The 12674-nt window shown below is 40.2% G+C and overlaps 1 protein-coding gene across 2 annotated transcripts; it reads right to left on the bottom strand.

Moving 5' to 3' along the window:
* Window positions 1-7601: 7601 nt before the first annotated feature.
* On the bottom strand, window positions 7602-9057 carry BEX3 (brain expressed X-linked 3). Of its 2 annotated transcripts, none has more exons than XM_082609833.1 (3): window positions 8974-9057; window positions 8540-8617; window positions 7602-8164 (listed from the first exon to the last, which is right to left on the bottom strand). In XM_082609833.1, the coding sequence occupies exon 3, from the start codon at window positions 8150-8152 to the stop codon at window positions 7844-7846; it is 309 nt and encodes a 102-aa protein (XP_082465959.1). In that variant the 5' UTR covers window positions 8153-8164; window positions 8540-8617; window positions 8974-9057; the 3' UTR covers window positions 7602-7843. The 2 variants fall into 2 exon arrangements, with proteins under 2 accessions (XP_082465959.1, XP_082465958.1); XM_082609832.1 differs by having other exon boundaries at window positions 7602-8210; window positions 8974-9051.
* Window positions 9058-12674: the final 3617 nt, after the last annotated feature.

The following is a 12674-nucleotide window of genomic DNA, read 5'->3' as shown; positions in this document are numbered from 1 at the left end:
ACAAGTTCCAACACCTGGACTCTTAGAGCCTGAGCTGTGTTGCTTCCCTGAATATTGCAAGTCCTCTCTCTTCTCGGTCTCCATGCTCTCCTTGGCTGATCCCATTCACTTCTGCAGTTGTCACTACAATTCCACATGTCTAGCCCAAACTACTCTGTGGCCCTACAGACTTTTATCCAATTCTCTAGTGGAACTCTCCTCCTGAATGTCCCAAACTTACCTCAGTCTCAACAGGTCCAAAATTTGTTCCACCACTAATCAAGATTAACACTGTTTCTCTGTCCCAGGCTTCCAGCTCAGTGATGTTCAAGCTGCAATGCTGGCTCTGGTCACAAAGGTGACCCTTTACTTTTTAAGTTTCTTCAATAGACATCCAAGTTTTGCTAAAAGAGAAAAATAAATCTGTCATTATTTTTAAAAACAAGTTAGGAGATATTATCTACCCCACAGTACCTATTCAGTTTTGAAAATGTATATGAATCAAAGAGATTGACAAAGTCTACTTGGCACGTTCTTTCCCACAAAATATGCATTCGTACAACAAATGCCTATCTTCACCCATTGCTGACAGGTGACTTAATTTTCTCCTGGAAAGCTTTTCTCTGTGTCCTTGCTTCTACTTCTTCATAGTTTCTGCTCTCCCCTAATTTCATCTTCCTCACAAGTTGGACTTAACATGATTACCTCTCCAGTCAGAGACTCCCATTTTTTTTCCTTTTTGCTTCCCAACATCAACTGCCCGATTATCTCTACTATGCCCAGTTTTACTCAATGTGAGAGAAAATACGATTCCTCTTAGAAGAAACAGTGGGATTAGGATTTGCTGTTACTAAAAGATGTTTCAAAACAACAAAATGTTTAAATTATATTTAAGAAAATAGGTGGCTGTCTCCAGGTGTTCCTTAACTCCTTGGACTTAACATGATTACCTCTCAGGTCCTCAATATTAGGGACTCCATTTTTTTCCTTCTGCTTTTTTTCCTTTTTGGTTCCCAACATCGATGGCCTGATGATCTCTACTATGCCTAATTTTATTCAATGTGAGGGGAAAACCGTCTCCCTTTAGAGGAAACAATAGGATTGGAATTTGCCACTACTAAGATATCTAAAACACAGCCATTTTGAAATTATATTTAAGAAAATAGGTGGCTGTTCCAATCATTGCTTTAATGGATTAGGTATTTGTTTTATTGAAAGGCTGAGAGCACTGATTCTGGACCCAATAGTTTGGGCTATATCCTGGTTTTAAAACTTACTAGCTATACAACTACAGGTAATTTGCTTAATCTCTATGTGCCTCAGTTTCCTCCTACATAAAATGGGTACATTGATAGTATAGCCCTCACAGATTTCTTCTGAGGAATGGATTGATTAGTACCTGTAAATAGCTGAGAACACTGTCTCTAATATGGTGCACGCTAAAAGTATGTTATGAATATTGTTATTTTTACCATTTTTCTGCATAGTCCAAATTAACATGATGACATATATATATTCAGAATTGTTTTAATGGCAATAAGCTTTTAACTGTACAAAAAATAAAATCTAAAAGCCAGACATTGAAGTAAATAACAGCAGAAAAATTACATTTTATCACACATAATTCCTAAATGTCATTAGTTGTGAATTCCTTTATGTCTTTTTCTACTTTTATATGCACATTCCCATATATAATTATATACCTTAGTTTTTTTATTAGGGTACCTGTAACATACACCATTGATTCAGAAACACTTTTTTGAGAAAAAAACAAAACCCATCACATAAAATCTACACATATATTTTATGACGTATCCCAATGTGAGAAATGTTGAAGATTTTTTAAAAATTGATGCTAACATAGAGTAAGACAATTAAGGTCATATGATATATGTGTTGCTAGGATCTGTGGCATTTTCATTGTATTTCCTTGTAGCCTGTTTCTAGGCATGTTTGTATTCAATGTAATTGTGTTTCCACTATGCTACCAGGTTCTCAGGTGTTAATGTGCATTAGAACCTCTCAGGGGAACATGATAATAATGTATGTTTTGTGGCCCAGTAGGAAGTGTGTTTGATTCATGAAATCTGGCGAGAGGTGCCAAAGTCTACATTATTAGAAAGAGAGACAGAAGATTCTGAAGCAGGTAGTCTTTGTGGAATGCTTCAAAAAATCATTGATACATACAGGCAAGGACTCCCTCTTAGACCAAAACTTTACTCAGGCTCCTCTGGCCTTCTTTTTAATGAAGTCTTGTCCTTGGTTCTGGCCTTGGCCTGGTAAGCCCAGTTTTAGCAAGAAATTCTGGTTAGGCAATTTATCAAGAATTCCCCCAACCTTGATATCTAATCAAGCTTGATACATAACCAAGCTCCTCTTCATAATTTTCCATCCTCTCCCTCACCCTTCCCATTGGCCATAAATCCCTAGCTGTCCCTGTTATATTTGGAGTTGAGTTCAATTTCTCTCCCTTGTTGCAATAGTTTTGATCCTTATTGCAGTAAAGTATTTCTTGCTGTTTTTAATAAGTAATAGTGTTCAAGAAGCTGGAGGAAAGATTGAAGGTAGTTAGTGGAGACATGGAATACAAAAAGTATAAAAAAGACCAAATTGAACATCTAGAGATAAAACTACAATGTCTGAAATGAAAAATATGTTAGATGGGGTTAATGGCAGATTAGATGTTACAGAAGGTTAGTGAACCTGAAGATACAGCAATTGAAACAATTCAAAATGAAATACAGAGAGAAAAAAGACAAATAAATCAACAGATCTCTTAATCCCATACCCCTATTTTATAGCACAGGGAATTATAGCCATTATCTTATAATAACTTTGAATGGAGTATAGTCTGTAAAAATACTGAGTCACTATTCTGTATACCTGAAACTAATATAATATTGTAATTCAACTGTACTTCAATTAAAAAAATGAACAAGCATTACTGAGTTGTGGGACAACTATACTGATAATCATTTTAAATGGAAGTGGTCTAAGCTCTCTAATGACATGACAGAGATTGTCAGAGTGTATAAAAGGCTCAGCCCCTAATATCTGAATGTTATGGAGAAGAGAGACCTGGCTGCACACACAAAAAATCATATACACATGCTGAGAAAAAGATCTTTTTGCTAAAAATATACATACCATGGTCCAAGCATCATTAAGATAGTACTCACCTAAGCTAGTACAATTCTAAGTCAGGTAGAGGATAAAAATGCACACCTCTATAGGAGACAAACTAGGACACTGAGGTGTTTAGAGAAATCTGTAATGATGGAGGGTGGAGGTGGCTCACCACAGCACAGGAATGGACTGGGCTTGTGACACAGTTTGGATGCTACTTCCAAAAACTGAGGGGAGTCTGAGGGACTTGGGTCCTGCAAGTGCAGGTGAACATAAGAAGTAGGTAAACATAGCTCACACTCTCTTTACCTATTTTAGTTCTCTAGGCAGCCCTGGAAATTATCTCCATTTTACCAATGAACAGAGTAAAATAACTGAGGCACTGTCATGGTAATAACCACTGTTTATATTACTAGCTAAATGATTCAGAAGTAATTTGAAATTCATTATTCTCATTTGTTGTTGCTTTTTCATCAAGTTCTTCACTGTCTTTAAGTTGATTGACACATTTAGTTTGCTTCCTTTTTTTTTTTTGGCCATGCAGCATGCAGGATCTTAGTTCCTGACCAGGGATTGAAACTGGGCCCTCTGCAGTGGAAGTGCGAAGTCCTAACCACTGGACTGTCAGGGAATTCCTGCTTCCTCATTTAAAAATCAAACTTTAATATAATTAGAGATTAAGTAATACTTGTTGATTTAGGAAAAATAGAAAAAAACTTAAAATTAATCTACGCATGTGTGATCTCAGTAAAGGAAACAGGGTGTTGAAAGTAAGATTTAAAATTTTTCTTCTTAATACATTTTCTCTCTGTTCCAAAGCAACAACAAAACCACTTTAGGATGCATATTTTACAGTCAGAAACACAATAAAGCTCTTTCCATTTGTGGGAAAATGATTTTTTTAATTGGCATACATCTGAAGATTTCTCTCTTCATATGAAATTCACCAAAGTTTATTTTTACTAAATGGAAAATATTTTCCATCAGCTACAAGGGAAAGAGTAAATTTCCAAACAGGCTAATTGTAACTTTTAAAACAATGTTTGGGGGAAAATTAAATATACAAATAAATGTTAAGATTTTAAAATTTATAGGGATGCCTTATTTATTTGGTTATGTATATTACTCAGAAAGCACTTCGACTGGTTACACAAGATAGCAACTACATTACATGCCATATGCTTGAAAATTTTAAAATGGGATCTTTCTAAACAAAACCAGCATGTTTATTACATGAAATATGTGATATCAGGGAAGAAGACAGTGAATAGACATAGGATTTTGTCCATTTCATTCATGTAATCCAGTCATTTTTCTACTCTCAGGACAACTTTTAAGTTTCATATATAAATAGCTCCGTTCTATTAAGTAAATGTATTCACTTAATGTTCCCAAAGTTGCCAACTGAGAGTGGACCTGCTGAAACATGACTGTTATTTTCACAGTTTTGAAAAACAGGAGCTAACTGAAAGTTGGTCAAATGTGATCCAATTAGCTTTAAGGAGAGGAGAGGAGACATAAAAAATAAACATAGCAAGTTAAACATGTCTCCTTGGCAGGGGCTTTGAAAGAGGCAGTATTCCTCTTAAGAGACTCTGAGCCTTGTTTAATCATGACTAAATATAGGATGATGATAGAAAATTTTACAAGTACTTTCTTTGGATGATTGGATTATGGTTTTGTTTATATTTTTCCTTATATTTTCTGCATAATCCAAATGTCTAGTGACCTTGTATAACACAAATAATTATAAAAAGTATTTCATTTAGAAATGTTCCTCACAGGAACTTTTAAACATGAGAGTGTAAAGAAATAAACAACTCACAAAGACTCAATGTTAATTTTTGTTATATGTTATTTTAGAGAAATTATAATTGCTAAAATCTTTAATAATAAAAATTAAATGCATTATTATATTATTTTATTATTTTTTTTTTTGTGGTACACGGGCCTCTCGCTGTTGTGGTCTCTCCCGTTGCGGAGCACAGGCTCCGGACGCACAGGCTCAGCGGCCATGGCTCACGGGCCCAGCCGCTCCGCGGCATGTGGGATCTTCCGGACCGGGGCACGAACCCGTGTCCCCTGCATCGGCAGGCGGACTCTCAACCACTGCGCCACCAGGGAAGCCCTATTATATTATTAAATATCTACTACATCAGACACTGTGCTGTAAATTGAGCTCCAGGGTGATTAAGACAAAATCATTGTTGTAAAAGGGCACAGGCTTGCATAGAAAAGATAATGCCTAATTTATTTAATAATTATATAATTATACATTTACTATTAATAATAGATTCATAATAATGCATTAATTTAACAGGATATTTGGAAAGATTAAAAAACAGTACTGGTTTAGCAACAAGGTCGTACTGTATAGCACAGGTAACAACATTCAATATCCCATGATAAACCATAATGGAAAAGAATATTAAAAAAGAATGTATAAAAATAAGGTACTGGTTTAAATATAGACATACATTGATTGTTGAATGCAATCCAATTTTAGAAATATTAAAATTTGGAAAGGTATATTCCTTGTGAAATCAAACAAGTAAGGTAATTTAGATCACAAGGTTTGTAGGACGGTGTAATCACTGTCAGGGTTTCCCCATGCCTATGCTGGCAAAACTGAGATGCATTAGAATGACCTGAGGAATTTTCAAAACAGTAGTTACTGATCAGGTGATTCAAGGGTGACAGTGGGAGGTGGGAGTGGGAAGGGCACCCACGTGTCAGCATTTTTAACATTTCCCTCAGGTGATTATGATGGAAGTAAGGGGTCTGCGTAAACACTGGCACATACAAGGTTTTTTGTTTTGTTTTGTTTTGTTTTGTTTTGCGGTAGGCGGGCCTCTAACGGTTGTGGCCTCTCCCGCTGCGGAGCACAGGCTCCGGACTCGCAGGCCCAGCGGCCATGGCTCACGGGCCCAGCCGCTCCGCGGCATGTGGGAACCTCCCGGACCGGGGCACGAACCCGCGTCTCCTGCATTGGCAGGCAGACTCCCAACCACTGCGCCACCAGGGAAGCCCATATACAAGGTTTTTAAAACAAGATTGCAGATCTTGGGTTAGAGACCTTCCTTGCTATGTTCCTTTGGAAATTAAAAGTAATACTTTACAGGAAATAGTTACTTGCTTAGGCCACTTAACTAAGAACAGTCAGGAACAGTATTGAGCTTGGTTCTGAATTCCATTATAGTTAGTGAATCAATTAAAATAATTAATAATTAAATATCTACTATGTTAGACAATACACTAGAAACTGAGCTCCAGGATTATTAAGAAAAAATCATTGTCTTCATAGGGGCACACAATTACATAAAAATGATAAAGCCAGACATTCAAAACAGTTTTTAAGAACTTACAAAGCAGTTTCATGTTTCATGTATGGAAGAGATAGAAATGGGAAAGGAGCGCATTTCAGCTTTAAAATGTGTTCCTCTAACATAATTTACATGGCTTGTGGGTCTGTTAAACTGGTTGGGCAGGCCTACCCAGACTCTTTTCTGAGAAAAATCCCCCACATAGGGTAGAAACACAGGCAAAACAAAGCTTTCAGCCTGTTTGTGTTTTGGAGGTTTGAGGTAGTACAATTCTGGGCATCTAGATGTGTCTCCTGAGCTGGGCCCCAGTGCATTCATGTCTGAGTTTTCAAAAGGAGGAGCATAAAAATAAAACCAAAAGGGCTGTTTTGTTCAGAACCAACATAAGAACAAGAACCATGGGAATGGTACTCTCGGGAATATAACTCCAAAGTGAGGATAAAAGACTTCTCCACACTTTTATAGAGGTCAAAGGGGGGATTTATCTCACCAGGGACTGCAGAGAGATCAGTGGGGTTTTGTTACCTTGTGGACTCTAGCACATCAGCAACAGGAACAGAAACAGGAGCCAGCAAAAGGGAAAGTATACCCAACTGATATGGCAATAATCAGGTGAGTAGGGGTACTGCAAATATGATCAGAATGACAGGGTGGAATCCACCTATTTTGCCCTCTGGACTTGTGAGCCTGGGTGAAAACTCCCTTTAGTACTTCCCCAAGTATCTGATGAGGGCCAGGGTCCTGCTAAATGCTGGGGAGTTGCTTAGTAGGCAGCCCAACACAGTTCCACACCTCATATATTCCACTCAGCAGCCCTGTAAAGCAAGCATTATTCCCCATTTCACAGAAGAGAAGACTGACTCTTTACAGGAATGTATCTGTAATAAAGGGAGGGTTTACTTCCAGTTAAGACTAGAAGATGCTTAAAGTTCACTCTTCTTTAAGTTTGCTGAACCAGTAATTATTTTGTACATTCACAGACTCATTGAAAAACCATTTTCATTGCTTCTAAAACTCCAGATAATTAAAGGGAAAAAAGTCACATATTATCCAACCATAGAGAAATGTGCTCCAATTAACATCCTGGGATATTTGATTTCAGATTTTTGGAGGGTTCATATAATATATATATATTTTTTAATGAGACAATAATAAATGTATAGATTGATTTTTAATTGCTTTATTAACTTTACATTTTTCCATGCAAATGGGTGAAACTCTACTGTTGACAGAAACTTAGATTGCATGCCAAGGCAATCTCCAATTAGAAGCTGGTAACACAAGAACCCACCTGACACATGGAAATTACATAAGGTTCACAGCAAACGGACCAGTAAAGGCATATCAGGAAAACGCAAGGAAAAGGAGAACAACAGTGGGAATCACAGTATTAATCTCATGGAAAATGGCAGGAGTCAAGGCATAAGGCAAAATTCATCATGATGGTCATGGTGATTAGAGAGCTCCCCCATAAGGATGCGCAGACAATTCCTCAATTGCAGCTCCCTAAGTTTTCTCCTGATTTCTCTCATCTCCTCCATGAACATTTCCATATCATCTCCATCTCCACCCAACCCATCGTTGATCTGCCTATTGGGTATGGCCCATCGGAAATTAGGGGCAAGTCGGCGAGCCTGTCCCCGTCTATTATTTCCTGCTGGCTGGTGGCCTTCGCCCCCTCCCAAAGGGCGGTCTTCCTCTCCATTCTGCACGGGCTGCTCCATTTCTTCGTTTTCCTGGTGGATATTTGCCATGATGAGATTTTTTTCCCTGGTTATTTTTCTTTGAACAACAAGACAAAGGCAAGGAGAGAGACTGAATGCTTGGTGCACTAACCAGCAGGATTCAAAGCCCTGATATCAAAGACTTTTAAAATTTATTTTTTCCCACCTCAGGAGCCTCGTGCGCCTTCTAGGGAGCCTCCAATTTGAGCCCCTTCCCCAGCTCTCTCCTTTTCTCTCCCTCCCCCAAACCCAAAGCCCACCATTTTTCTTTTCCCAGGATTCTTTCCCAGAGCGCAGCAGGCACCAAAATGGAGGACGGGGGATAGGGCCTGGGGGAGTTAGGAAGGGGTCTCAGACTGGCTTTGCACCAGCACCCCCCGCACCGACCTGGGCCTATTCTCGCTGTCTCCTGCTCCTCTTGATTCTCGCCACGAGTGCGCCGCCGCGACGCCTAGTCCCGCAGACCTGCAAAGGGGCGGGGTGGGAGCAGGGGGCTGCTGCAGCCGGGCGCTCGGCCCCTTCCCGGCCCCACGCCCCCGCTAACCCCTCCCTCCCCGCGTCCTCCGCCCCCCTCCCGGGTTCACCATTGCCCTGCAGGAACTCAGGAATGATTTCCCATCGCTCTTAGTTGCTCTGCTGCCCTCCCTGGAACCCTGCCGTCCCTGCACCCCCACCCAAGGGGGCCCCCATTTCTATTCCCAAGAAAGCCGAGGCGTGGAGAGAGCTCGCCGGGACCCGCCGCGCTGAACCCCTGCGCCGGCCTCTGGGGTTGGCGGGCCGCTGCAGCCCTGGCGTCAGCGCGCGGGCCCCGGGGCCCTTACCTGCTCTGCTTCCCCCGGGCCCGATGCCAGCCCGCCGTGCGCAGGGCAGCGGGGAGCTGGTACCCAGACACGAGTGACGACTGCACCAAAGGCTGCGTCGCTCTGCAGCTCGCGGTCACGTGAGGGCTTCGCGTCACCGCCGAGCTCTCCCCCAACTCCTGCGGCCGGTGCAGCAGGAGCGCCCCCCTCCAGCCCAGCGCACACACACAGACAGCCCCCTCCGCCTGTTTGTGCGCAGGGCCACAGCGCGCACCGCTCTGTCACTCATCTTGCTCCTCTCCAATCTGAGAGCCCACAAGTGGCATCACCTCCCTGCGGTTGGAGTTTGCCCTTCTCTGGTTATCAGGGAGGGCCTGCAACACCCTCCACCTCTCCCACTCCCACCCCAGGCTTTGGCGTTGGCTTTTTCTGCTCTCTCTTCTCGCTAACCGCGGGGCCACCCGCCCCCACTCCCTTGCCACACACAGGCTGCATGTGCACAGCCACCATTGCCCACCATGTCCCCTGAATTCATACCCTTCTAGGAAATTTAGATTGAGGGCTGGGGTGAGGAGGGAGCAAGGGACTTGTCAGAGAGGCGAGGAGAATTGGGCTGTATAATATATATCCTTCCTAATAATTTCTCTTTATTTCCTTTTTAAGAAAATCAGCACACCATCAAAAAATTAAAAATTATGAGGTTTCATTTTTGAAAGAAATGCTTCATATTGCGGGATGAAAAAGCCTCATTGTTTGATTACATTCACCTACACCACCCAGAAAATATTTTCTCTGGGCTCCACACATCAACAACACTTTTGAAACATTTTATTTTATTTTGAAAAAATACAAGCATCTTCCTGAATACAGTTGGTATTTTCAAAATGATCTGTAAAGTAAATCTTCAGGTAGAAGCCCAGTTGTCAGACCTTGGCCATTTTATGTAAATGTAATGTGATGTTCTTGATACCACAGTCTTTGGAGAAAAGGAGCCTTTTTATTTTCTGCTTTCCTTTACAAACCTTCCAAACCACTCCTACACATATCTCCTTAGAATGATCTCAGAAGTTAAATATAAAATAGGTAAAAGTTCCAAAGACATTTGCTTTTTAATGTGAATGTTTCCAAAAAATATTAGAAATAAGCATGGAGTATGAGAAGCAATTAAACTTGAAACTCGAGTGTAACTGTTCCTTTTTTCAATTTGAAATAACTGAAAACTTTTTTTAATCACGGTTAGAAAATAGAGATGTCTTTAGGAAAGTGGCATTATTATAAAAAAAATATTAAAAAGTGTTGGTTGTGTTAAAGGAACCGAAAGAGTTATATGTACTGGGTCAAGACAGGCCAGGCAAATTCTTACTGCCTCTAGTTTTGGCTCCAAACTACTATGTAATCTCCTACCCTGCTAAACTAGCTGGGACATTGAATAAAGAAAGAGTATATGCCTACTGCATATGTAGTTTAAAATATATAAAATTATATATATGAGATATATAGAAATATTGACATATAGCTCCAAAAGCTCAAATTACAAAATAATTGTCTTTTAAAGGAATGCTAGTGATTCCTGGATTCTGTCTCACTGTTAGCAACTCTTCGTATAGGTAGCTCTATTAATGACATCCACAGGAAGGATGCTGATTAGAGGCATGAGCTGTAGTATCAGTCATGTCTGGGTTTAAATCCTGTTTCTGCCACTTACTTGATGTATGACTTTGGGTCAATTACTTATCAAGGTCTCTGTGCTTCCTCTGTGAAACAGGGATTGTTAGAAGAAATAAATCACATATTTCAAGTATGTACCACAGACCCTAAAGAACCATCAATGAAAGTTGATTCATTAGTTTTTTTTACTATTATTCGATAGTTTCTAACAAGATATGAAGAGTAGGCAAAGCATAGTTCCATCCTTAACTAGATCCACTTGTCTTTAAAATCTGTGAGAGCCCAAAACACACCTGCTGTCTTCTACTTTGCAAAGCCAGTGACTTATAGAATTCCTTGTACCTAGTAGGTGAATGGTAAATATTTGTTGACTAATACATCCACTACTAAGGCTAATAGGTTGCTTTTCATTCAGAGGACTGTATTTAGAGCAATATGGAAAAGCTTTCATGAAAATTAGGAATTACCTAGAAAGAATCCCCTGAAAGTAGACAAATCACTATAACATAACCATTGAATACAAAGCTTAAGAAGTGGATTTTTAGTTCTCTCAGTGGCTAAATGTTTTGCTAGTATCTTTTTGACCCATCTTGATAAGTCTTTTGCTTGAAACCACCAAATTTTCTTGGATGGAAAACATGCATCTGTATATTTTTCCAGATTAGATGTTGTGTTACATAGGAGATTAGTTGTAATGAAGTGTTGTTTTAAAGATAGGTGAAAATTGTCCTGGAAATGATGTTGTCTTCACTAAAATGCTGTGAGGTATTGATTGAGATCTTTTCTTGTCCTTGGTGTTTTCTGAGGAGTTGAAGATAACAACCTATTGGGAACAAATTTTTTTTAAATTTCTAAGGCTAAGTTAGAAGGACACAAGAGTCTTAGTTTGGGACTCATGTGCCCTGAAGGACAGAGAGAGGGTGAACTGGTTTGATGGCTTTTACCCTAAAATAATAGAAGAGTAGTGTAATACTGGGAAGGAGGAGACTGGGTTCACGTTTGGGGAAATGCAGTATTCGTGAAAAGAACCTATTTCCTCTCCTTATCTCCTGTAATTATAGTGGATGGTGGCACTTGATTGGTTTCCTTCCCCAAAGCCAAGGGAGTGGGATCCCAAAAGAACTGTACATAAAGTTTAGGGATATCTACAAAATGTTAAGTTTCACTTATTCCTTTGCTGGATATCTGCATTTCCAATGGGATTTTGAGCTACCCAGATGCTATAGGAGACTGGAAAGAACATTTTGGAGAGATGATGTGGTGGTGTGGCCAGGTAGAGAAAGGGCTAAGATTGACCTCCTACCAAAGTTCCCAATTCTGGAGAAGCATAAAAAACAAATCCTACCATGCCTACAGGTTCCAGAGTTGGGGAGCGGGGAGTTATTGAGATACAGATTTACCAGTAACTGATACAGAGTAGGGCAAAGAGACCTATGAATCATAGGAATGCCATGTGAGGGTTATAAGAGTCACATGCAAGATATGGCCCAGTCTTCCAAGGAGACACTTGGAAGGGAGCTGCTTGGATGTGAGTCCTTATCAGCAGGCTCTCTAGAAATCATACTTGAGCTTCAGTGATGATTAATCATGTGGGGATAGCAATCTTACCCTAGGTATTCACAAAAAGAGTTGTCTTTTTATCCATCTTCAAACTCCCAAGTCATCTGAGTAAACACAGGGAAGGAGGGTGTGATTGTTAATTTTATGTGTCCACTAGGCCATTGGATGCCCACATATGTGTTTAAATAATATTTCTGGGTGTGTCTGTGAAGGTGTTTCTGGAAGAATTTAGCATTTAAATTGGTGAACCAAGTAAAGCAGATGGCCCTCCCCAATGTAAGTGGGCATCATGTAATACCATTGAGGACCTGAATAGAACAGAAAGGCAGAAGAAGGTTGAATTCTTTCTCTGCCTGATTGCTTGAGCTGGGACTTTGATCTCCTGCCCTTGGTGTTCCTGGTTCTCAGGACTTCTGATTCAGACTGGCACCTGCATGTCAGCTCTCCAGCTCTCAGGTCTTTGAAGTACACCATTGGCTTTGCTGGCTCTCCAG

This window comes from Mesoplodon mirus (assembly GCF_964341445.2).
Source record: "Mesoplodon mirus genome assembly, chromosome: X".
NCBI classification, from domain to species: Eukaryota; Metazoa; Chordata; class Mammalia; order Artiodactyla; family Ziphiidae; genus Mesoplodon; species Mesoplodon mirus.
The sequence above is the reverse complement of the archived record's forward strand: the minus strand, read 5'-3'. Positions and strand labels throughout refer to the sequence as shown.